General features: G+C 42.6%; 1 protein-coding gene across 1 annotated transcript in view; it reads left to right on the top strand.

Moving 5' to 3' along the window:
• Positions 1-17,735: 17,735 nt before the first annotated feature.
• LOC119967469 (exostosin-1-like) overlaps positions 17,736-25,183 on the top strand; it is an 822,909-nt gene continuing 815,461 nt past the window's right edge. The window contains exons 1-2 of the mRNA XM_038800037.1: positions 17,736-18,625; positions 19,413-20,429. Coding sequence (XP_038655965.1) covers positions 19,432-20,429 — 998 coding nt within the window. The 5' untranslated portion in view covers positions 17,736-18,625; positions 19,413-19,431. The remainder of the gene's footprint in view (positions 18,626-19,412; positions 20,430-25,183) is intronic.

The raw sequence follows: 25,183 nt of genomic DNA, 5'->3' as shown, positions 1-25,183 counted from the left end.
CCAGGATCCTCATCACCTCTGGCATCCCCCTCCTCCCCCCCCCCCCCTCCCCCCCCCACCGGATCAGCAATGTACAGCAGTAAATCGTCCGCATACAGTGAGAGCCGGTGCTTTCCCCCCCCCCACCCCGCACAATCCCCCTCCAGTTCCTCGATTCCATCAGTGCCCTGGCCAGGGGTTCGATCGCCAACCCTGCCTCGTCCCCGGGACAACCGAAAGTCCTCCGACCTCTTCCCATTCGTCACCACGCTCGCCACCGGAGCACTATACAACAGCCTCACCCACCTAATGAATCCCTCACCAAACCCAAATCTCCTCAACACCTCCCACAGGTAGCTCCACTCCACCCTGTCAAAAGCTTTCTCCGCATCCATTGTTGCCACTATCGCCACCTCCCCGTCCATCGCCGACATCATTATGACGTTAAGAAGCCGCCGCACATTGACATTCAGCTGCTTCCCCTTCACAAACCCCGTTTGGTCCTCGTGAATGACCTGCGGGACCACATCCTCCACCCTCCTGGCCAGTATCTTGGCCAGCAGCTTCGCGTCCACGTTGAGGAGCGAGATCGGCCTGTAAGGTCCACACTGGAGGGGGTACTTATCCTGCTTCAAGATCAAAGAAATTAATGCTCTGGACATCATCGGGGGCAAGGCCCCCTCCTCCCTTGCCTCATTCAGGGTCCGCACTAACAGCGGGCCCAACAGGTCTGAAAACTTCTTGTACAATTCCACCAGGAACCCGTCAGGCCCTGGTGCCTTCCCTGACTGCATACTCCCCATCGCCTTGATCAGCTCCTCCAACTCGATTGGCACCCCCAGACCCTCCGCCCGCTCTTCCCCCATTCTCGGGAACTCCAGCTTGTCCAAGAAGCCGTCCATCCCGCCCTCCTCCCCAGGGGGCACAGACCGGTACAGCTCCTCATAAAAGGATCTGAACACCCCGTTAATGCCCCTTGCACTCCACACCAGACTCTCTCCTACATCTCTAACTCCCCCTATCTCCCTCGCCACCTCCCGCTTCCGGAGCTGGTGGGCCAGCATCCGACTTGCCTTCTCCCCGTACTCATATACCGCCCCCTGCGCCCTCCTCCACTGTGCCGCCGCTTCCCGAGTGGTCAATATGTCAAATTCCGCTTGGAGACTACGACGCTTCCTCAAAAGCCCTTCTTCCGGGACCTCCGCGTACCTCCTGTCCATCCTTACCATTTCTTCCACCAATCTCTCACTCTCATTTTTCTCCCCCCTCTCCCTGTGTGCCCTAATATAAATCAGCTCCCCTCTAACCACTGCCTTCAACGCCTCCCAGACCACCCCCACCTGCACCTCCCCATTGTCATTAGCTTCCAAATACCCCTCTCTGCACCTACGGACCCACACACATACCTCCTCATCCGATAGCAGCCCCACCTCTAACCTCCACAGCGGGCGTTGATCCTTCCCCTCCCCCAGCTCCAGGTCCACCCAATGTGGAGCGTGGTCTGATATGGCTATCGCCGAGTACTCCGCCCCTACCACCCTCAGAATCAGCGCCCTGCTGAAGACAAAAAAGTCGACCCAGGAGTAAGCCTTATAGACGTGGGAGAAAAACGAGAACTCCCTACCTCCCGGCCTCATAAACCTCCAAGGGTCCACCCCTCCCATCTGTTCCATAAACCCCCTCAGCACTGTGGCCGCCGCCAGCCTCTTACCCGTCCTGGACCTGGAACAATCCAGGGCCGGGTCCACCACTGTATTAAAATCTCCTCCCAATATCAAGCCCCCCGTCTCAAGGTCTGGAATCCAGCTCAGCATGCGCCGCATGAAGCCTGCATCATCCCAATTTGGGGCGTACACATTGACCAGCACCACCCGCTCCCCTTAGAGTCTACCGCTCACCATTACGTATCTGCCACAGCTATCTGCCACCACACTCGACGCTTCAAACGACAAGCTCTTTCCCACCAAAATCGCCACCCCCCCGGTTCCTCGCATCTAACCCCGAATGGAACACTTGTCCAACCCACCCTCTCCTCAGCCTAACCTGATCCGCCACCCAAAGGTGCATTTCCTGGAGCATAGCCACGTCCGCCCCTAGCCCCTTCGAGTGCGCCATCTCCCGGGCCCGCTTCACTGGCCCATTCAGCCCCCTTACATTCCATGTCACCAGCCGAATCGGGGGGCTCCTCCCCCTCCCTCCGCGCCGGTCAGCCATGACTCTCCCTCGGCCCATCATGAGCCCGCAGTACACCCACGGCCCATTCCCCACGGTGGCAGATCCCCAACCCGACCCCCCCCATCACCATCTGTTCCCCTTCGGCCCTTCCAGCAGCAACCCGGTACCCCCCTACTCCCCCCAACACCCCCTCCCCCCCCCTAGCTAGGGCCCCCCTAGCTGCGTTGCCCCTCTCGTCGTACTTCCGTAAGTCAGATGATTCCTGCTGACCCCGGCTACTCCCGCCACCCCAACGACCCCCCCGGTGTGACACAACCGCCACTCCCCCCGCCTGGTGCAGGCCCTTCCCACTCCACCTCCAGCACGGGAAAAAAGCCCGCGCTTCCATCTGAAACCCCGCTCCCCGACCTAAAACGTGGGAAAGAAAAGGGTGTACGACCCAACGGGCCTGAAATACAGCTCCCCAACTCTCCACCAGTGAAAAAGGCACTGAAATAAATAGTTGAAAAGCCCCAAAAAGAGAAAAAACAAAAAAGGACCAACAAAGAAGAACCAGGGAGAACAGAGCCACCGGACAATATACATCAGTCCCCAACCCCCCCTCAGTCCTCAGTTTGAGTCCAGCTTCTCTGCCTGGACGAAGGCCCAGGCATCTTGGATCAAAATAGAGCTGGCAGTCTTTATAAGTGACCCAGAGGCGTGCCGGCTGTAGCAGGCCGAACTTCACCCCTTTCTTGTGCAGCACTGCCTTCGACCGGTTAAAACCAGCCCTTCTCTTCGCCACCTCCGCTCCCTCCAGCTCCAAGGGCCCTTGTAAGGACCCCGCACCCATTTGCGAGTTCAGCATCAAGGCCACATAGCCCTCAGGTCCGATCCCTCCAACCCCTCCGGGAGGCCCAGGATCCGCAAGTTCTTCCGCCGCAAGCGGTTCTCCATTTCCTCCATCTTCGCTTGCCATTTTTTGTGGAGCGCCTCGTGCGATTCCACCTTCACTGCCAGGCCTAGGATTTCATCCTCGTTCTCCGAGGCCTTGTGCCGTAACTCGCGGATCTCTGCACCCTGAGCCGTCTGAGTCGCCATGAGCTTATCCAGTGAGGCCTTAAGCGGTTCCAGCAGCTCAGCTTTCAGCTCTCTGAAGCAGCTCCTGCTGCTCCTGTGTCCACTGCTGCCACGCTGCCGGTTCCCCGCCCGCTGCCATCTTGTTCTTCCTGCCTCGCACCTTTCTTTGCTCCAAAGCCGATTTTTTTGACCGCCCCGCTCCTGGTCCAGTCCATCCACCGGCAGATAAACGCAGCAGATGTGTTCCCCCACCGGGAAAAGTCCAGCCAGCGCCGCTACGGGGCCCTTAAAAGATCCCAAAAGACCAAAAAAAGCGGGAGCCACCGAACGTGCGGCTTAGCTCCGCATCACCTCAACCGGAAGTCACTCATTAAATTACTTAACCAAACTGGAAGACTACGTCTATATTTCAACAACTCGACTGGACAAAAGGAGTAATATATATACTATAATATCGTAATATAACACTGCTCACCCAATGCTTCCCATTCTAAGCTGGATGTAAACCCAACTGAGGTCAGTGTGACTGTCACTGAATAGTGTGGAAGCCTGACATGGAAGTGAAGGCTTTGTGGAGTTTCCCCCTGCTGATGAGGCTAGTGATGACTGTGCAGGGACACTCAGCTGCCTGTTAACCTGGCAGATCTGCAAGATGAACTTCCTGTAGTTACAGACCAGTGGCACATTCAGCGAATGGAAGCTTTATCTGTTCATACCTCTGGCTGGTTGGTCTCTACATGCCTTGATGGTTATGTTTGCACAATCAATACCTCTCTGTTCCTGAGGGAAGCCATCAATGGAAGCAAACTTGAATGGCCTCTAAACGCGCATTGCCCCATATATCTGAAAACGCATTGAGCTCCTCCACACTCTGGAATATTGATCCACAATCTGCTTGACAGCACGATGAACTGCCATTTGAAGGTAGCTGACTCTTGCGCAGTACACTCTAGGCCTTGTGTACTGCCTTCTGCTTGCAGCCCTTCATTTGTCTCTCTGTTCTCCTCTTGACCAGAAGGCCTTCTTCTGTAGCTGCTGCTCAGTATTCTGCCCAATGTCAGAGTTGCTTGTTCTCATTTCAACTCCCTCAACTTCCCATTATTTGTTCTCCGGGGGTTCCTCTGCTGCCCAAGTAATGCCAGCAACCTCAAATCTTTCTCAGGAATAGCACTTAGCATGAAGTGGATCAAAGGGTATGGGGGAACGTGGGATGAGGCTATTAAGTTGGATGATCAGCCATGATGATAATGAATGTTGGAGCAGGCTTGAAGGGCCGAATGGTCTCCTTCTGCACCTATTTTCTATGTTTCTATGAATTGTACCACTCATTGTTCACAAATGGCTCACAACATCAAAAATGACAACTCTGTGCAGCCTAGCATTATTCCCTGGGTCTTAAATATGTTTTTACCAATGCATCGTATGGAACCATCTGCCTGGACTGTAGGCAGGACAATATTTTTGGCCCACCTGACAATATAGTTAAATCGGAAATGTGTTCACAAACAGCTCCATCCTAGAGGCTGCGACTTCCCGGGAGTCCAGAACTGCTCCTCTGAGGAGAATGGCATTGTGTTCGGTGGGTGTGATGGGAATTCGGTGTCGTTCTCGGGAATGGGGTGATTTTTAACGCAGGTCCACACGCGTTTCTTCCCGCCGCAGGTATTTGAAAATCAAGCCAATTAGCTCCTGCTTTAATTAGGTCTGTATCTTTCGACACAAAACAAAAGGTGCTAGTTCATTGATTGGTCCCTTCATCAATGAAATAGAGGTATTACATTTCATAGTGAATTATTCAAGATTGTTTCTCCCACGAAAATGAAGCCTGAAGCCCTTTTGGATGTAAATGGCGGGTGAAATATATTTTCCCAATTCATACGGATGTAAACTTAAATAATTCCCACGCGGAATATATATCAAAATATAGAAAGATAAAAAATTATATGAGAGAGTCAGACATACCATTTTCAAGGTGCAATCTATTTTCTACGGTAGATGTGTATGCTTGTATGCGAGCATGATTAGGAAACCAGCAGTTCCACATTTAATGAATTAATGTTCTACTTTTCAAAGTTTTATTAACATTTTTCGCAGCTTGTGGAACCACTAGATGTCGCTTTTAGTGAATAATTTCACTCAACTGCTTCCAAAGTGAAATAAACAAACTAAAATGAACCGTTTCAAACCGATATGTTGACAGCCCTGCACGTATTGCAGATATAACATCCACTTCACGTCAAAATCCAGAGAATCCTTAAAAGTACACGAGCGAGGGTTCAACCATGCCATTTACACAAAACAAAATAAAAGTTTTCCCCTGTACGTTTAGATTTATTACTGAGTGTTAATACCGCACTGCACTTGAGTGAGAAAAAATATATCTCAAGGATGTGCTTTAATAACGCTTGTTCTGTTCAACATGCGTTAGGTTCTCCGCTCTATTGTGAACACTCCCAAGAGACTCGCCTCACGAGGCAAATTAGATTAATACATAACAAATTACTCATCAGTATGCAGAATTTATTAATTAGTGGTTTTTAAAAAATCTACTGTACTGTAAGCTAGCGATTGCTCTAAAGAAGGCAGTACCGCTAAACGCTTTACAAAGAAACTGAACACAGCAAAAACAATGCTTGTCTACAGATTCTGCACTCTTTGAGTTCTTAACTTTGCAAATTAATGCAATCTCACATCACTCGTGTAATTTTGTGCTGGAATAAAAATAGCTCCTTGCGTTCTACTTAATTAACTTTCAAGTAACTACCACAAAACTTAATCTCAAGGGACAAGTTAAAAAATATACAGGATTGCGTTTGTTTAGAATGTATGTCTACATGTAACTAAATGGGTAAATGCAAATAAGATATAAATAACCTTAATTGTCCAAGAATAGAAAATGCTTCCTTCGGGACCACGGTATTTTGGTTGACAATACAATCACAAAATAAATAAGCTGAAAATCTGGATGTATATTTCTAAACTGTGAAACGTGCATAGATTTGTTTACTATTTTGATAATTAGTTACATTTTGATCCAAAATAAACAGTCGTGCAATATCAACTAAATGTGTTTTCTTTGTTCGCAATAAAATGATGAAGATTGGCCGCACTAGATATAAATGTACAAGGAGGATTAGTTTTACTGTTTCCAAGACAAGGCTTAGTATATGCTGTCGAAAACCAACAGTCTCAGGTCTGTTCGGCAATGCCCAGCGTGTGCTCTGTTGTATCACATGAGATTATGGGCAGATGCAATCCAAGTAATGCAAGATTGGATACAACAGATGTTCAAAAATATACTGTTTTTTCGTTTTTACCTATTTGAGTGAAATGGAACACAATTCCAATTGCAGATGAAGACCAACGTATCTGTTTAAATATGATGCTTCACTGCTTGAAAACTTCAACATACCTGACTGGAATATCAACAATTATACTGATAAATGTGAGGCAGGCAAAGTGAATACAACCATTTTTTTAAAACTGAGTTGTGTGGATGCATTGAAAAAATTATGTAACATGTGTGGGCACTTTTAAAACATTTAATTTACTTTGTGAGTCATAATGCGTATGCAATGAATGTCAATTATTTGATGAATTATGCAAATATTGTCTGCGTAAGCAAATGAAACCAAAATCGCAAAACAAGCAACTGAGGTCAGTGATAAAATAACAAGCAGCCATATTTGGCAATTCCACTTTACAAATGTACCCATTACAATACTCAATATCTTCCTTAAGTTATTCCAAGATTTTAATTTCCACCCAACTATTTGGAATTCTATTCATCCTTACCGTGCAGAAGGAGGCCATTCGGCCCATTGAGTCTGCACCGACTCTCTGATCCAATTGTTGATCATGCTTATATGAAGCAGACCTTCTTGGTGTCACTATCTTTTGTTAGAATCTGAGTTGGCTTGTTCTACTCTGACAATTAAATTTAAAGTTAATATTCTGGATTTACTGTTTTCATAACCTTACCTTCCTGGTATCCAGTGCAATCCAGTATAAGATGACTCACAGATCTGTTTTTCAGGTTGAACCAAATTTCTCCAGATTTTCATCATAACTCAAATGCCTCATGGCTCTTCTCTGCCTTGAGTGCTTGCATGTCTTCACTGTGATCAATTAAACATACTAATTAAGGTGCAGTTTGGTCACAATCTTCTCTACCTTGGATGCTGCTGTGCTAGATATGTCTTTCAGTATTCTGCCCTGCACTGGTTATAAATGTAAAATACTGATCTACTAAGACGCCAATCCATATTTTAGTTTCAGCTTTAGTTATGTAACACAATTCATGAAGTGAATTGGTCATTTGCCTTACAGGGGGAAGCGGTGACGTAGTGGTATATTTGCTGGGCTAGTAAACCAAGTAATCCAGAGACCCAGGGTAATGTTTTGGGGACCCGGGTTTGAATCCCACCATGGCAGATGGTGAAATTTAAATTAAATTTTTAAAATCTGGAATTTTATAAGTCAAATGATGACCATGAAATTATTGTCAATTGTTGTAAAAATGACCTGGTTTGCTAATGTCCTTTAGAGAAAGAAATCTGTCGCCCTTACCTGGTCTGGCCTACATGTGACTCCAGATCCACAGCAATGTGGCCTACTCTTAAAATGCCACTCAAATGCTGGCCACGCCTGCAATGCCCACATCCCATGAAAGATAAATAAAACAAAATACTGTGGATGCTGGAAATTTGATATTGAAGAAAAAAAAGTTGAAAACTTCATCAGGTCAGATCAGGTCATCTGTGGGGAGAAACACAGTTAATGTTTCAGGTCAATGACCTTTCATCAGAACTGAGGAAAGAAATGTAAATGTTTAAGCCAGTGGAGGGGCACAAAGAACAAATTAGAAGGCCTGTGAAGAGCAGGGGAGATTAAATAACAACGTATTTCATAAATACAACAGCCAAAGAGAGGGATAATGGATATAGTAAAGGAATAAAGGTTGTGTCCAAATTAGGCATGAATAGTTACATTGAAATGATCTGAATGCAACATGTGCACCATGTCAACATTTTCTATAGTAAGTTTTCTTTGCCACATTTTAGTCTACATGCTTATTTTCTCCAATTGAATCTATAATTTCTGGTTACTTTCTACCCCATTTACCAATGTCCAACTCTGATTGGTATCAACTGCAAGTTTTACAAAATGTAATTGTTTCTGAATTGATACAAATTAGAAATCTATTCAGATGGGCTGCACGGTAGCACAGTGGTTAGCACTGTGGCTTCACAGCGCTAGGGTCCCAGGTTCGATTCCCGGCTTAGGTCACTGTGCGGAGTTTGTACGTTCTCTCCGTTTCTGCGTGGGCTCCGGTTTCCTCCCACAAGTCCCGAAAGACATGCTGTTAGGTAATTTGGACATTCTGAATTCTCCCTCCGTGTATCCGAACAGGCGCTAGAATGTGGCGACTAGGGGATTTTCACAGTAACTTCATTGCAGTGTTAATGTAAGCCTACTTGTGACAATAAAGATTATTAAAAAAAAAATAATCCTAGAGCAATGCCCAAAGATGATTAGGGGTCAGCGTTTATCTCTGCAAAAATTCCAAAAACAGAGTAGCTGTTCATTTATTTAATTGTTGTTTGCGATTTTTGGTACACACAAATTCTGTGCCATATTTGCTCGCGCAACAATAGCGATTATTCTTCAAAGTTGGCTGGGAAGTAATGAAAAATGTTTTACTCTTAGTTTTGTCTTTTTGGCTATTTTTAAAAAGACCTCTGCCATTTCAATCATGCAGCTAACCTAGAACAATCCCAGAGAACCAGGATTTGCAGGTGGCATTTCCTCTATATTTCACTTTAAATGTATTTGTTAATCCATGTATACATTAATTACAAATTAACTTTTAATGCAAAGGCCATCTGAAACATCAAGGCATCTTTCCTCTTCTCAGATGTGTAATGCTTTTAAAAAAGTTATATTCCAGAAAAAGTTAATTAACGATGATAAAAAACATTTTGGTTCATCATAATTTATCCACAGAAAGCTGTTCCATACTATAGGATTCAATTATTTCTTAAATTATTCTACAATAACATAATCTCGCACGTTGGAAGCTAAGAATCCTGCGGCAAGTTACTGATTTCCTGACTCTGCAAAGCCTGCCCACGACCTACACGGCGCAAGTCAGGAATGTGATGGACTGCTCTCCACTTGTTTGGATTAGTGTAGCTTCAACAACACTCAAGAGGCTTGATACCATTCAGAAAAATTACCAGCTTGATTGGCATCCTACCCACAAAAGTTCACTTCTCCACCACCGTCGTAGAGTGGCAGCAGAATGTATCATCTACAAGATGCACTTCAGAAACTCACCAAGGCTCCTTAGACGAGTCTTTTTCAAACTTTTTCCCCTGGGATCCACTTTGGCAACCGGCCAACCTCCAGGACGCACACCGGCCAACCTTCACGACCCATGTTGGCTAACCTTCCCGACACACGGCGACTGACCTTCGTGACACACGCCATGTTCGGTTACCTTTAATGCGAAAGGGTGTTAAGTAATGGGTTAAGAGACATTCCAATTAGTTTTCTCATTTATGTTAAGCATCCAATAATTTACACTGATATGTAAAGAGGCTTCAGGTGGCCTTTGTGTCAGGTGATGTGAAGATAGAGTTTTGTGCAGAGTCTGATAAAGTGAAATAAAGGTGTTTGCAAAAAGGAGCAGTACCTTTGACTCTTTATACAACGGCAGCTAAACGTCTAACAAATGGTAGCTGAGGATGGTTGCTGTGCAAATGTGAAGGGTTGAAAGATACAACTTTTCCAGATAAAGCCAAGGTGTGAGTGAGAAGAGAAAAAAGATATATGGCTGAACCTAGGATAAAGATGACCAGTTATGCCCTTATTTTCTGAAAGGGGATCGTACGACCAATGGAGAAATGCAGTAGTTATGCGGACTAAGATAACTGCCTTGGGAAAGAGAAAACAAGGTATGGCATTGGCTCTTTCTCTACCTTACGACAGTAAAATCTGAAGCAAAGTATTTTCTGAGCTGGAATTGGAAGTGTTAGACTCAGAAGAAGGTCTGGAGACTCTATTACATTATATGGATAAGAATTATAAAAAGGATGACTTGTTAAGTGCATATGAAGAATGGTCGGATTTTGATAGGTTCCGGAAAATAGAGGATTTCTCCATGGCAGACTATATAATGGAATTTGGCAGACTATATAAAAGGCTGCAGAAACACAACCTGGAATTTCCACAGTCTGTGTTGGCCTTTAAATTACTTGAGTGCTAGAGCAACATGGATAGGCTCCTGGTTTTGACAGGACTTCTGTTTGCGGATAAGGATACCTTATTCGATCAGCTAACAGAAGCTTTAAAAAAGTTTCTGGGGAAACATTCGATTCCGATGGCTCTGATGACCCAAATAGGTCAGCCTGCAATAAAGCAGAATATGGGAGATACACTACGATTAGGATGGCAAAATCGTACAGCTACAAACAGGTTTCAAGACTATAGAAGGAGATTGGGACCCGGAAATTATGAAGTCAGAAACCCAGTTAGAACCTACAATAGGAAGATGAACCCCAGAAATGCCCAGGGTATGATAAATTGATGTTTTCGATGTGACTCTCAATACCATTATGCTTTCAACTGTCCAACAGGTTATAATAGAGTGCTTGAAGTGACACATGACATGGAAGAGTCAGAAGGGGAAAAAGATAGTGACCAGAAAGAAGGCATTGTCCCATTAACAAACAGTTTTACGCTGGTAATGAGGGTGTTGGTTGCAGAATCCTTCAATTGTGCTGTCTTGGACAGTGGCTTCACATCTACTGTGTGTGGAATTGACTGGCTAAAATGTTACTTGGACTCCTTGAATGCTGAAAATTGTAACAAGGTTAAGGAATTTGAAAGTTCCACAAGTTTCAGGTTTGGGGATGATAATACTCTGAAGTCGCTGAAAAGAGTGGTGATCCCTTGCAATATTGCCGGAGTGAATCATTTCATTAGCATGGATGTTCTTTCAACCTTTGCGTCTGAGCAGACCGTTGATGAAGAAAGCACACATGAAACTGGAAATTGAACAGGATAAGGCAACAGTTTTTGGAAAGACGGTGGACTTACAATTTACACAATCAGGACACTATTGTATTCCATTACTGACAAATAATATTTCAAGTAGAGTTGTTAAGGATGTGTTAATGGTAGTTGAAAATGGGACTTTAGCTGATAAAAAGCTTGTTGTATTAAAACTGCCTGGGCAATTTGCGCATTTGTCTCCTCGGCGGCTGAAAAATTTATTAAAGGATGCAGGGGTAAGGGATGAAGACTATACTAAACTGATGGAACAACTTAGTGATCGCTGTGAAGTTTGTAGGAAGTACAGAAGGAAACCAGCACGACCGATAGTAACCCTACCTTTGGCCAGAGATTTTAACGCATTGTGGCCATGGACCTTAAGATCTGGGACAAAACCAATAATATATTTATTTTGCATTTTGTAGATTTAGCAACCAGATTTATTCAATCAACGATTGTACGAAGTAAAGAAAAGAGAGTAATTCTGGATCAAATCGTGAAAAAAATGCATAGCGACAGGAATGGGCCCACCGGCAAAATTCCTTACGGACAATGGGGGAGAATTTGCTAATGATGAGTTTAGGGATGTATGTGAAAACGTAAATATCACAGTTATGAATATGGCTCCGGAAAGCCCATTTAGTAATGGTGTGTGTGAAAGAAACCATGCGGTAATAGATGACATGCTCCGGAACATTTTGGCAGATAGACCAAACTGCAAGCTAAATTCAGCTTTAGCATGGGCAGTACATGCAAAGAATTCATTGCAGATGGTTGCGGTATAGCCCCTATTAATTAGTGTTTGGTAGAAATCCTAAACTTCCGTCCATTTTGGATGACCAGCCTCCAGCTTGGGAAGGGACTACAATTAGGTCGGCCTTTTCTGAGCATTTAAATGCATTACATAGCAGTAGAAAAGGTTTTTTGGAAGCAGAAGTCTCTGAAAGAATTCGTAGAGCTTTAAGACATAATGTACGGCCATCAAATACCGTTTTTCAGCAAGGAGACATAGTATACTATAAGAGAGACAATTTTAATGAATGGAAAGGCCCAGGGAAGATCATAGGCATAGATGGCAAAACTATTATTTTGCAACATGGCAATCAAACTGTTAGGGTACATTCATGAAGGATAATGGGTACAGATTACAAATTTTCAAATTTAGACAGAGCAGACAGACATGATGAGGAACCAGAGTCATCTGGTACGGATGTGTTACAGAACTATGAGGACCAGTTAACTGATATAGACAGGGTTTCTGTGGAGGAACACAATACTTCTGATGAATTAGAACAGGCCTTTTTTCCGAAAGGACAACTGCTAAAAGTTGGTACAAAAGTGACATACTTGCCTGAAGGGTCTAGTCAATGGAAGTATGAAACTGTTATTAGCAGAACAGGGAACACCATTGGAAAGTATAAACATTGGTTGAATGTACAGCATTCAGAGGAAGAAGTCAAGACAATGGATTGGGAACACATAATTCAAAATTGGAGGGCACAGAAACACAGTGCCAGTTCAGATAGTACATCGGATAGTGAACAGGTCCGCAGGAAAAGGTCGAGAACTATTGAAAGGTCATCCCACAGCAGAAGGGAAAGATCAAGCAGTAGCAGTAAGGAATGAGATACCAGGTGGGAGAGGGGACGTAGTTTATCAAGATCTCGGAACATGAGTAAGGCTACGAATACTAATAGGAGTAGAAGCCCACATGCACATGAAATTTTGGTAGCTTCTAATAAATTAGATGAAAAAGTTATCAAAGATGTCAAACAGCAAGAACTGCATAGTTGGAGTGAATTTGGGGTATACACGGAAGTACCGGATAAGGGACAAAAAGCTCTATTCCACAGATTGATTTGCATGGCAAAAGTTCTTCCAGATGAAACTTATAAGGCAAAGGCCAGGCTTGTTCAAGGGTTTTGAAGAAAACTTAGAAGATCAGGATTTAAGGGTAGGTTCACATGCGGCAGGAAAGGTTACTTTAAAGATCTTCTTGGCTCTATTAGTCACAAGGCATGTGAATGCAAATCTATAGATATACAAGCTGCCTTTTTGCAGGGGCATCGGCTCCAGAGAGACATTTTTCTCTGTCTTCCTAAAGAGGCAGCTAACACAGAAGGGGTACTCTGGAAGTTGAACAAATGTGTATATAGATTAAATGATGAATCTAGAGTCTGGTATTTTCCGGTAAGGTCAGTTTTGTTGAAGTTAGGTTGTTGCCAGGTGAAAGCAGATCTGGCAATGTTTTACTGGCACTATAAAGGAAATCTTTCTGGCATCTTTATGATGCATGTCAATGGTTTTTGTGGGGTGGGACTAGTGATTTCAAAGCTATTGTAATCTCTGTTTTGAGGAAAGAATTCAGGGTTGGAAGTCAGGCTTCCGGTGCGTTTAAATATATTGGACTGGAAATCGGACAGACTAAGTTAGGGGCAACTTTACGTCAGCAATCTTATTTGGAAAGTATTATCCCAATAGCAATTAGTCGTGGCCGGGTTTCACAAAAAGACGCAATGGTTTCAAAGATGTAAAAAGAGCAATTGCGATGTTTAATTGGGCAACTAAATTGGTTAGGTAGACAGACTAGACCGGATGTGAGTTTTGATGTCTTAGAGTTGAGTACAAAAATGAATGATACCAAAGTGGAAGACATAATAAGAGCAAATAAAGCATTGGTGAAACTAAAAATGCAGGAGTGTGTTCTGAGGTTCCCGGTTGTAGGTGACCTTAGGCACTTGAAACTCATAGTTTATAGTGATGCGTCCTATGGAAATTTTGTGATGGGGTTTCAAGTGCAGGAGGTTTAATAATTTTCATTTTGGGGAACAATGGTAAATGCTGCCCTCTTGTGTGGAAAACAAAGAAAATAAGGAGAGTGGTCAAAAGCACTTTGGCTGCTGAGACATTAAGCCTTGTAGAGGCTTGGTTTGGCCTTTTATATATCTCAGATATTGGCAGACATTTTGGGATTAGGGGATTTGGTAATATACCTATTGAATGTCACATTGACAATAAATCCCTGTGGGAAAATGTGCACTCTACAAAAAGTGTCATTGAGAAAGGTTAAGGATAGACATCGCAAGTTTGAAGCAGATGTTGGACAGAGGGGAGATAGCAAAAATTAAATTGGTCGACAGTAGCTCTCAATTGTCAGATTGTTTTACAACAAGAGGGGTTATTTCGCAGAAATGTTTGGATATTGTTACTGAAGGGCGCCTGTTTCTTTCTTCCAAAAAAATGAACACAAAGAGAAGGGGGGAAATTGCGTGTGTGTTTTTCAGTTTCTTATAATTTTGTTTTCACCTCATTATTTTTTTTCTCCAAAGAAGGGGAGGCTGTTAAGTAATGGGTTGAGAGACATTCCAAATAGTTGTCTCATTTATGTTAAGTATCCAATATTTGACACTGATATGTAAAGAGGCTTCAGGTGGCCTTTGTGTCAGGTGATGTGAAGACAGAGTTTTGTGCAGAGTCTGTTAAAGTGAAATAAAGGTGTTTGTAAAAAGGAGCTTTACCTTTGACTCTTTATACAACAGCAGCTAAACGTCCAACAAAGGCTTGTCTGCTTTGTCCTCATGGTCTCACTTGAATCCACTTCAAAGGAGCAGAGGACAATGCAGACATCAGCCAGTTTCCTTGTGCTGTCTTCACCTTTAAGAAAACAGAAAATCCAACCTTACACATGGAGTTCTCGTGAAGGGCAAAAGCAACAAAATGCATGTTTTACTCAGCACTGGATACTACTGGAAGGTGCTACACCAGAATGCTGACAACCTCATGATCTTTTGACATTTTTAAAGTGGTATTACAGGTAAGCTGCCGCAATGTAGTCTTTTAATTTGGAGTCAGCTGTAAGTTAATAACTGACTCTGGGGTCTCAACCTGAACAGGACATTTTCACATACCAGTTCTCTTTCAAGTTCTAAAACCTCTCTCATTTGCCAATACTTCCTTGCGTAGAACACATATGGACTTTGCCTCCGGATTTGCATTATCACAATTGACAAAACCATACCTCAAGAAACCATCATCATACTTCTTTGGTTTGAGGTACGTTCCTTTTTTCAGGGCCACTAATCAGAGGCCCTGGAGCTTTTTAACACTATCACTGCTCTGTCCTGCCCTGGACTCTCTTGTGCAGCTCTCTCCATCAGATTCTGTTGTGAGATCCCCTCCAATTGGTAAATTGCCTACAGTCTCTGGCGGGCCCTCTCTTACTTAAAAAAAAAAATAATCTTCACAGTTCACTTGCCTTGCTTGCCAACAGCTGCAAAATCAAAGAAATTCTATTCCATGCTTTGGCACTAAAAGCATGCCTCTGGATGGAGCTTCACGTCAGGGCATGTGATCTGCTCTGTGCTGCTGCTTCTGACTGGAAGACTCCATGTAGCCAATTTGTATCTCCATTTAAAAAATGGCAGCGGCCGCAATTCTCCATGTAAATGCCGGTAGCGGCTGTTTGGCATTTCTCCTGCGATCAGGACTGCCATGCGAATGACAGGTACGATGGCACTGTGACCCTCCGGACACCGCCCGACACCTCCTGACATCTGCCCATGACCCATGAGTTTGAAGAACCCTGCCTTAGATAGCACTTTCAAAATCCACGACTACTACTATCAAGCAGGACTAAGGCAGAAGATACATGGGAACAATACCACCTATAAGTTCCCCTTCAAGTTGCACACCATCCTGAATTGGAGGCATATCACCATTCTTTCACTGTTGCTGGGTCAAATTCCTGTCACACCCTCCCTAACAGCACTGGATTGGATTGGATTTGTTTATCGTCACGTGTACCGAGGTACAGTGAAAAGTATTTTTCTGCGAGCAGTTCAAACAGATCATTTAGTACATGAAAAGAAAATACATAATAGGGCAACACAAGGCACACAATGTAAATACATAGACATCGGCCTTGGGTGAAGCACACAGAAGTGTAGTATTAATCAGATCAGTTCATAAGAGGGTTATTTAGGAGTCCGGTAACAGCGGGGAAGAAGCTGTTTTTGAATCTGTTTGTGCGTGTTCTCAGACTTTTGTACCTCCTGCCCAATGGAAGAAGTTGGAAGAGTGTGTAAGCTGGGTGGGAGGGGTCTATGATTATGTTGCCCGCTTTCTACACGGGAGCGGGAGGTGTAGATATGGACTACAGTGGTTCATAGAACATATAGTGCAGAAGCAGGCCATTCGGCCCATCGAGTCTGCACCGACCCACTTAAGCCCTCAGTTCAACCCTTTCCCCTTAGCCCAATAATCCTTCCCAACTGACACTAAGGGCAATTTAGCATGGCCACTCCACCTAACCTGCACCTGTCTTTGGACTGTGGGAGGAAACAGGAGCACGCGGAGGAAACCCACGCAGACGCGGGGAGAACATGCACAGACAGTGACACAGCAGGGAATCGAACCTGGGACCCTGGCACAAAGTAAAGATGGTGAGTGGCTTGGAGTGGAACTTCCATGTGGTGGTGTTTCTATTATATGTCTGCACGATGTAAAGTTTGACCACTGCCTCTACTGGCAATTCTATTGTTTTGGTTTGTAGATCAAAATCCAACTGGGTTTATTGATGCTGCCTGATCTCCAGAGTCTTTCTAGCATTTTCTGTTTTAATTTTGGCTTTATTGATTATTGCTCTATGTTATTTGCTTTGTTTCGTATTGAGGCTATAAAGATTCTTAAGACTCTCAGCTTCATCATTAGATATTTCAATACAATTTCTGTAATATGCTCAGTATCTATTTCTGTTTTCTATGTTTAGTGGTTTACTTTTCTCTGCATTAAATATATCTGTCAGTGTTCTGTATACTGATTTATCTTATCCAATTCATTCTGAAGCTTTTGACGTTTTGCTTCCAAATCCACTGCCCTCCTAATTTGGTATAATCTGAAAACCTAACCATTTACAATTGTGTTCCTGACTCCAGATTCTTTATCTAAATTAAAAGTGGTCCAAGGATAGAGATCTGAAGCACCTATTCAAATATGAGTAATTATTTTGGGTTGCAATTGATCTCGGAATGGCCACAATTTGGATGTTGGGCGCTGTTGATTTTGTTTAGGCAAAGCGGCAGAGAGTTGTTGATGATAGGTCACATGCAGACCTGAACTGTTTGACTCTGTTTCTCCCTCCACAGATGCTGCCAGCCCTGCTGAGTATTTCCACCGCCCTGTGTTTTTTTTTCAAATTAGCAGCATCCGCAGTTTATGTTGCTTTTGTCCAGAGCGGTACCACTTTGCTGCACTCTGAGGGAGACACACCTGTCCCTTTAACTCCGCAAAGGGAAGGGAGGGAGGGAGGAGCGATGATGTCACGGCGCTCACCGGCGTCTCGTGCAACACCACCGGCTCGCAGTCATTGACGTGTCGATTGTCCAATCAGCGCAGGGAACCTCTCGGGCGTGGTGGCCGTTTCAGCCAATGGAAGAGCAAAGGATGGGGGCGGGTACGGAGAGCTGCTGTCGAGTCAGATGAGTGCGAGAGGGAGAGGGCGGTTGGACAAGCGGCTGGAGCCGGTGCTGAGGAGGGCGCGAGGGGCTCCGAGACGGGTGCACAATGTCCGAATCACCAGCAAAAACAGGGCGAGGAAATTCTGCCTGCAGCGCCGAGGCAAAGCTTGTAGGAGTCAGTGTGTCCGCAGCATAGAGAGGGGGGGAAACCTGTTTCCTTACTGGTGCTTCAGTGAAGGAGGGAGACTGACAGGAAGAAATTAGCAGAGAATCTAACGGCGTCTGCTGCACTTGAAGACATCCGAGTCCCCGGGAGACCATCTCATTGAGGGGGATTGCCGCTGATGGATGTCTCTGCTCTTTCACACTGTGTGCACGTTGATCTGGGGCACTTACTCGCCCACGTTGTGAATGGGATGGTAGGAGTTGTTTGAAACGGACGAGGTTTTCCAAAGTTGGGAGTTCCTTTGATTAAAATAAAAATAGATTTATTAATTCCTCCTCTTGGGAGACCTTCCCCACCTGCTTTATTAATAAAATGAGGACCTTTTATCACTAACGACTGACGGTGGACTGGAGAAACTTTTTATTTTCTCACGGCAAGTCTGTGCAGCTAGATCAGAATCGCCGGGAAGATATGTTTGCTCTGCGGATGGTGACCTTGGCTTCTCCGCCGACTTGGCGATAGATTTGAATAATTAAAAATAAATAAAATCAAGGACACTGATCTTTCCAGATGACAGCCCAACGAAAAGGATTTCAGCAACATAAACAGTTATGAAATGTACCCAAACGAACGCAGGATGACTGTCATCATCTCCAAGAGTAAAAGAATGAAAAAGGGAAAAAGTTGTTCCTGATGACAGGCTCCTGCACTGTAACTCCCAGACAAGATCCAGGTAATATACTGGATAATTATGCATGAAGCCATCGTTGATAGAAAAATACTACTTCTGTGCAATGGACATCTTTAATAGTAATTGGGACTGGGTTCCCAAATCTCAGTTTTATTTTATGAGGTTGTTTTATAAGTTGATTTATTAGTTTGTGATTTGTCTTGTTTAGTTGCCGCTAATTGTGCTGACAGATTTCTGATGAGAAACCTCTTTAGGTCGACCACACGGCCAATTTAAAGCACGTGGGGACTCTGTTGATATTTCTAAAGTAAGATGACAGTGATTCTCACTGCTAACACTCGCCTTTGCTACTGTTCCCGTTGTCTGGCATTCAGAATTGGGGGCGGCGTGGTGGTGGAAGTGTGAGGTTTCTGAGCCAGGTTCAGTGTGAGTAGAGCATGGAGGCGAGTTGCTCCTCGCTTTTGTAACCGCATTGGCATGGCGGCAGGAGGGTGCTTCTCCAGTTTGGACCGGAGGGAGCTGAGTTGTGAACATCCTCCCTCCGCGACGACACCCCCCCCCCCCCCCCCCCCCCCCCGCTCCTTCAGCTCTCTGTCTACACAAATTACTGGGCTTCACACACTCTCACATCAACCATAAAAGCAGATATTTTAGTGTTAGCTTTCTTATAACCTTTGCCATTGAAAATTAACTTTTTAAGTGAGAATTTGTGATCAATTATTCTCTTTTAGTTTATGATATTATATGGAATTATCAAATTCTAAAGTGGCAACTGTTTTTCTCTCCCTACCATGACCCCCTCCCCCCATCCTTTTTTATGCACCTCTAGCGGCCCCCTGCTTGTCCACATGCAGGCCAAGAAAAGGTATCTTCTAGTGTCATTGGGCGCCTGTCTTTTGCTGCTTTTCTACTTGGGAGGAGCACGGGTCCGACAGTTGTCCCCAAATTTACCTTCATCTTCATCATCGTCATCGGGTCATCATCACAATGTCAGAAACCAGGTTTCACCTCCAATCAGACACCACTGGCCTGTGTGGATTAACCGCTTGAACAGCTATTTCAGCTTAGAAGATGGGCAAAATAATGAAGAGGAGGGAGCCCATCTTGGCATCAACTCTGGACTTTCTCCAAGGGAGAGGAGGGAGATCAAATCAAACATTTACAAGAATCGGAAATGCAGGATGGAGACTTGCTTTGATTCCTCACTCTGCCAAAGGAATGGATTCAAAGTGTACATCTATCCACTTCAAAAGGGGGAGAAGATTTCTGAAAGTTATCAGAAAATCCTTACTACTATTGAGGATTCCAGATATTATACATCAGATCCAAGACAAGCATGCTTGTTTGTCCTCAGTATTGATACCTTGGACAGAGATCAACTTTCATTTCAGTATGTTCATAATGTGAAAGCTAAAATTCAAAGCCTCCCACTGTGGAATAGTGGGAGAAATCATCTTGTATTCAACCTGTATTCAGGGACCTGGCCTGATTACACAGAAGATTTAGGGTTTGATATTGGGCAGGCAATGTTAGCCAAAGCCAGTATCAGTAAGGATAACTTCCGATCTGATTTTGATGTGTCCATCCCCTTGTTTTCCAAAGACCATGCTCAAAAAGGAGGCGAGAGGGGCTGGCTTATGTACAATAATGTGCCACCCACAAGAAAATACCTGTTGGTTTTTAAAGGTAAAAGATACCTAACTGGTATTGGGTCAGAAACCAGAAATGCTTTGTATCATGTACATAATGGAGAAGATATTATTTTGTTAACTACTTGTAAACATGGGAAGGACTGGGAAAAACACAAAGATGCCAGGTGTGATAAAGATAATGAAGAATATGAAAAGTAAGTAACAAGCTTTAATCCTTTTGATTCTATTAAAGACGTTGAGTTACATGGAAGTGCTTAAGCTGTCATTCCTGCAGAGTGTAGTATATGTTCATGCACTGAATACAATTATCAGCAATGATTATTTCATTTTGTTTTCAATGATGATCAAATATGCTGATGTTTCTTGATATATTGTATCACTTGTTGGTTTTGATGGATATAGACATGGTGTACATGATTGCTGGTACATTTGACATCAGTTTCTGAAATACCACTGATCTTCTGCAAATGTGTCATAAATTGCCACTTTAAAATTTGCTTACACTAATAGTCAGTAAGTTAGGAAGTATAATGCTTGACTTGAATATGCTATAACATAATTACGTCTTAAATTCATCAAAACAGTTGAAATGTTTTAATGGAGCACTTGTATCATCATCCAAACATTCCTGCTTGGGAGACTCAAATTATTTTATTGATAATTTATGCTCTGTCTTTCTTTCTTCATGCCTTTGTTACCTCCTAGCCTTGATCATTCCCATGTTCACCTGACCAGCTTCCAATTTTTCACCTCCATAATCTTGAGTTCATTCAAAACTCTGTGGATCTAAATGTATTCCAAATCCCATTCACCTATTACTTTTTGACCTGACACCTGTGGCTCCCCATGCAACAAAGCCAAGTTTCAAAATCATCACCTTTGTGTTCAAATCCTTCCACGGCATCCCCCTTCCCATCTGTTTGATTTCCTCCAGCCCTTCAAGCCTTCTCTGAAGCCCTTGAATTCTGCTCTCCTGCGCATCCCTGATTTGAATTGTTCAGCCATTGGCCGTGCTTTCAACTGCCTTAGTTATAAGCTCTGGAATTCCCTCCCTAAACCTCTAGCCATCAGCCTCTCTCTTCTCCTTTTATGGTACTTCTAAAAATCCACTTCTTTAATCAGACTTTTGCTCATCTCTTTGCTTTTCCCTGTTATAGCTTGGTGTCAAAAATATTTTTTATTGATATAGTTTTTGTTAAAGCATCTTGTAAGTTGTGTTTATTAGGTATTGGTGTTACAGAATCTTTTTACCCACTTTACATTGTAATGCAATTTCCATGTTACTTACAATCAAACAACTAAACACATTAGCAGTTGTTTTGAAATGTCACAATTTTTAACTTGCCACGTGGCTTTATAGCCCAACAATTGGAAAACCACAAAATATATGGGCTGATTATGCAACCCAACGTGACCAATAAAAAAAAATCATTGTCGTTGGTGCAGTGCTTACTGAATGACACACAAGTATTGTGTTTATGCCAGTAGAAGTACCAAGGACAATTATTGACCAGAGCTTATAATAAAATAGTTAATTAAATGCATCTGAAACTTTGGCTGTTGCATAGCTTAAATATCCATCACTGAATGAATTGCAAAAAAATGGACAGAAATATTTCCACTGGATTTGTGGATAAGGAATTGATCAGCTAAGTGAAAGATTCTCTCCAATCGGGTGATCACGAACAGGGATACTTGAACTGCAGTGGGCTATTCAGCCCCTGGAGCCTGCCATTTTGGTGGGTCATAGTGATCTGTACCTCAACTCCATTTGCGCCTCTTTTTCTCCATCTCCCTTAACAGCCTTCTCTAACAACAATCTAACGATCGGAGTCCTGAAAAGCTGGAATTGTTGCAGCATCCACAACCTTTTGGGGGAGAATGGATGGGGTGGAATGAAAGATCCTAATTTCCTCCACTTTTTGTGTGCAAAAGTACTTTCGACGTCTGTTGTAACAATCCTAGTTCTAATTTTAAGATGATGACCTTTGGTCTGGATAACCCACCATCAGAAATAGGATAGATACTTGGGCTGGATTCTTCCACCCTGCTACCACACGTTTGCCTCGGGCAGGACGCGGACCATGTTATGTTCCATTGGCCCTGAGGGAATTTTTGGTCTCTGGGCGGGCGCCGCCAGAGAATCGGCCCATAGAGAAATACATTTAGAATTTTGAAGACCTTTATAAGATCAACCCTCAATCTTTTAAATTGAAGGGAATAAAAACCAAGGTTGTGCAATCTGTCCTTATAATTTTGAATGCTATTAAATATGTGCTGCATTCTTTCCAAGGCTAATAAAATTTCCCTCTGGTTTGGTGCCCAAAGCTGAAAGCAGTACTCCAGATGGGATATGACTAAGGCTCTTCAAGAATCACCTAACTTATGTATTTTAAACACCTTGAAATAAGTGCCAGCATTCTGTTAACCTTTTTTGATTGCTGTTTGTACTTGTGCATTAGTTTTTAGTGTATTGAGTGCATTTGTACATAAATCCTTTTGTTCTAACACAGTTCCTAGTCTCTCCTGATTAAGAAATATTCTAATTTGCCTTTCGCTGATAAGCAGTGGATTATTTCACACTGCCACACATTAAATTATCTGACAGTTTTTCACACTCTTGTAATCTATTTATTACCTTTGTAATTTCCTCATTCCATATGTACAAATAGGGCCAAATTAATTTCTCTGTAAGATTCTGGTGACACAGAAGATGGCAAATCAGAGCAAGACATGTCCTGCATTTGTTCTATGGTTTCCTCATTATAATTCAGCAAATTTTGGGTGTTAATTAGATGCCATGATGCAGTTGGCATGTCAGGCCTTACAAAGTTTGTTTCCAGTAGAGATTTGAGGTGAAGTTGAGGAGTGCAGGGTGGCTGTGGGGCCAGGACAACAGTGGCTACTGTTGGAGAGAATTTGCTTTTTCTAACTCCAAATACACCTTTTTAGGAAGTTTTGGAGCCTTTTTACCCCGCCCTCGGCAGTGGTCACTTTAAGGACTGGTGATTAGGTAGTTGAAGATCTGAAAATATTAGTTGGAGCTTGTGAGCAGCAAACAGACTTTAATCAAATTTTGACCCCGAGGTTGGAATAGTCAGACATGATCAGCTCATACCTGTCTAAATGTTCAGTAACATGGGCTGGGAGGTTGACTGTGGGACAGGAAAATTGGGAGAATGGCCAAAAGTTAGTTGACTGAAAAATCCCACCCATAGTCTCCGCTGATGTGTTAATTGACAATTAGTGTGAAACTGTCAGGACTGTTGTTACCTAGTTTTCTCCTGCCCCACCCTTTTTTTTCTTAAACAATAGAAAGATGTTTGCAATTTTTTAATCCGTAGGCAGAATTTCTGATTTATAGCATGGAAAATTATTGACTAACCTATCTACAATTTCCTATTTCTTTTAATACCATGAGCTGGAAACCATTATGAGATTTTTCATGTTTAAGTCCCATTATTTTCTTCAACACCATTTTAAACATTTCTTATCCTTGATTTATTGATAGGTTCCAGCACTGTGGTTCTTTTGTGCTCTTTATCCACTGTGAAAACACATGGGAAGTGTCCATTTAATAAGTCTACCATGTACTTATTGCCCATTGTAGTCTTATCTGCATTTCTTTAACAGGCCCACAATCCCCATTACCACTGACTTTCTCTTGATTTAAGAAATTTGCTGTAAATTGGATACTGCACTGTTGTTTGAAGTGACACTATCATAAACTTTATTTCCCAAATATTTGGAAATGTTCTGAAGGTTGAATCATGTAAATTCTGATTTTTGTCCAAAGCGTTGGTCTTTTACTTTTGGATGGTTAGTAAAATATTCACTATTTTCTATTTTTAACGTGACTTCACCTAATTGTAAACTGTTATTCAAGAGAATATGTATGCTGAACTTCGATGGATGAAGCTTTTTGATATTTTTCTGCAAGTTCAATTTCTTATAAATAGCTACAAAGTTTATAATCAATAACAGTATTTGAGGTTATGCAATTGTTGCAGAATGTAGTAAATTGTTTAAAAGTACATGTTTCTAGTTCTGTTGATCAACATGCCCCTTTTGATTACTGCTCTCTTTGAAGTCTTGTACGCAAATGTTCACACACAAATCGTGTTTCAGTTTGGTTAAGCATTTATTTACATTAAGCGGTTTCACAATTCTGGCCAATTCTGATTTATTGAATGAGGTTATTGATTTTCAATTGTGTAGTTTGTCCTCTGGAAGGTATTTATATTGTGACCCTTTCATAGTGAAAATAATAAATACTGAGCAGGTTAGCACATTTGGAAGTTGAATAGTTGGAGTTATATTTTAATCTTTCAATTTTACCCTAATTGTTCCAAAAATAGATATTAATTTTAATACAGGGTTGATGTTAAATTGTGAAGATATGATAATGTAGAGTTAAGTGTACTTTAAACACTAAATGCATCTCCACATCAGTCCTAATTAAAGTTCAAACTTTTAATATTCTGATGAGTGATCCTAACCTTACATTTTAAACAAATCCTCATACATGTTTGTGAATTATGTGGCTAGTTTGGGATATAATTTTAAAAAAGACAATCTTAATAATCACCACTCTAATGAACTGATTTATTGTTTCATGTGTAGTATTTCAAGTTTGTTGCTGCACAACAACTTTTAACCCAGACATTGTTATGTTAAAGTTTCATACCTTTTCAAAATTTAATTTGAATACTTTGTATATTTGAAAATTGAAGAATCCTTCATGTCAAGCTACAGGTATAAGCTCATTTGTGCTTGAAATTAATTATATGCTTACTTGGACTTAAATGGTTAAATTAGGCATGCAATAATTTGTTATCCTGGGCAATTTATATTGTAATAAAACTTATTTAAAATTACTTTTTATGGAAAAAAACTACTTTGAATAACCTAAAGTCAACATGAACTGCTTTGACTAAATTTGATATTC

The sequence above is a fragment of the Scyliorhinus canicula genome, chromosome 6 (assembly GCF_902713615.1).
Source record: "Scyliorhinus canicula chromosome 6, sScyCan1.1, whole genome shotgun sequence".
NCBI classification, from domain to species: domain Eukaryota; kingdom Metazoa; phylum Chordata; class Chondrichthyes; order Carcharhiniformes; family Scyliorhinidae; genus Scyliorhinus; species Scyliorhinus canicula.
Note: the sequence above shows the minus strand (reverse complement) of the source record. Positions and strands in the feature narration are given on the sequence as shown.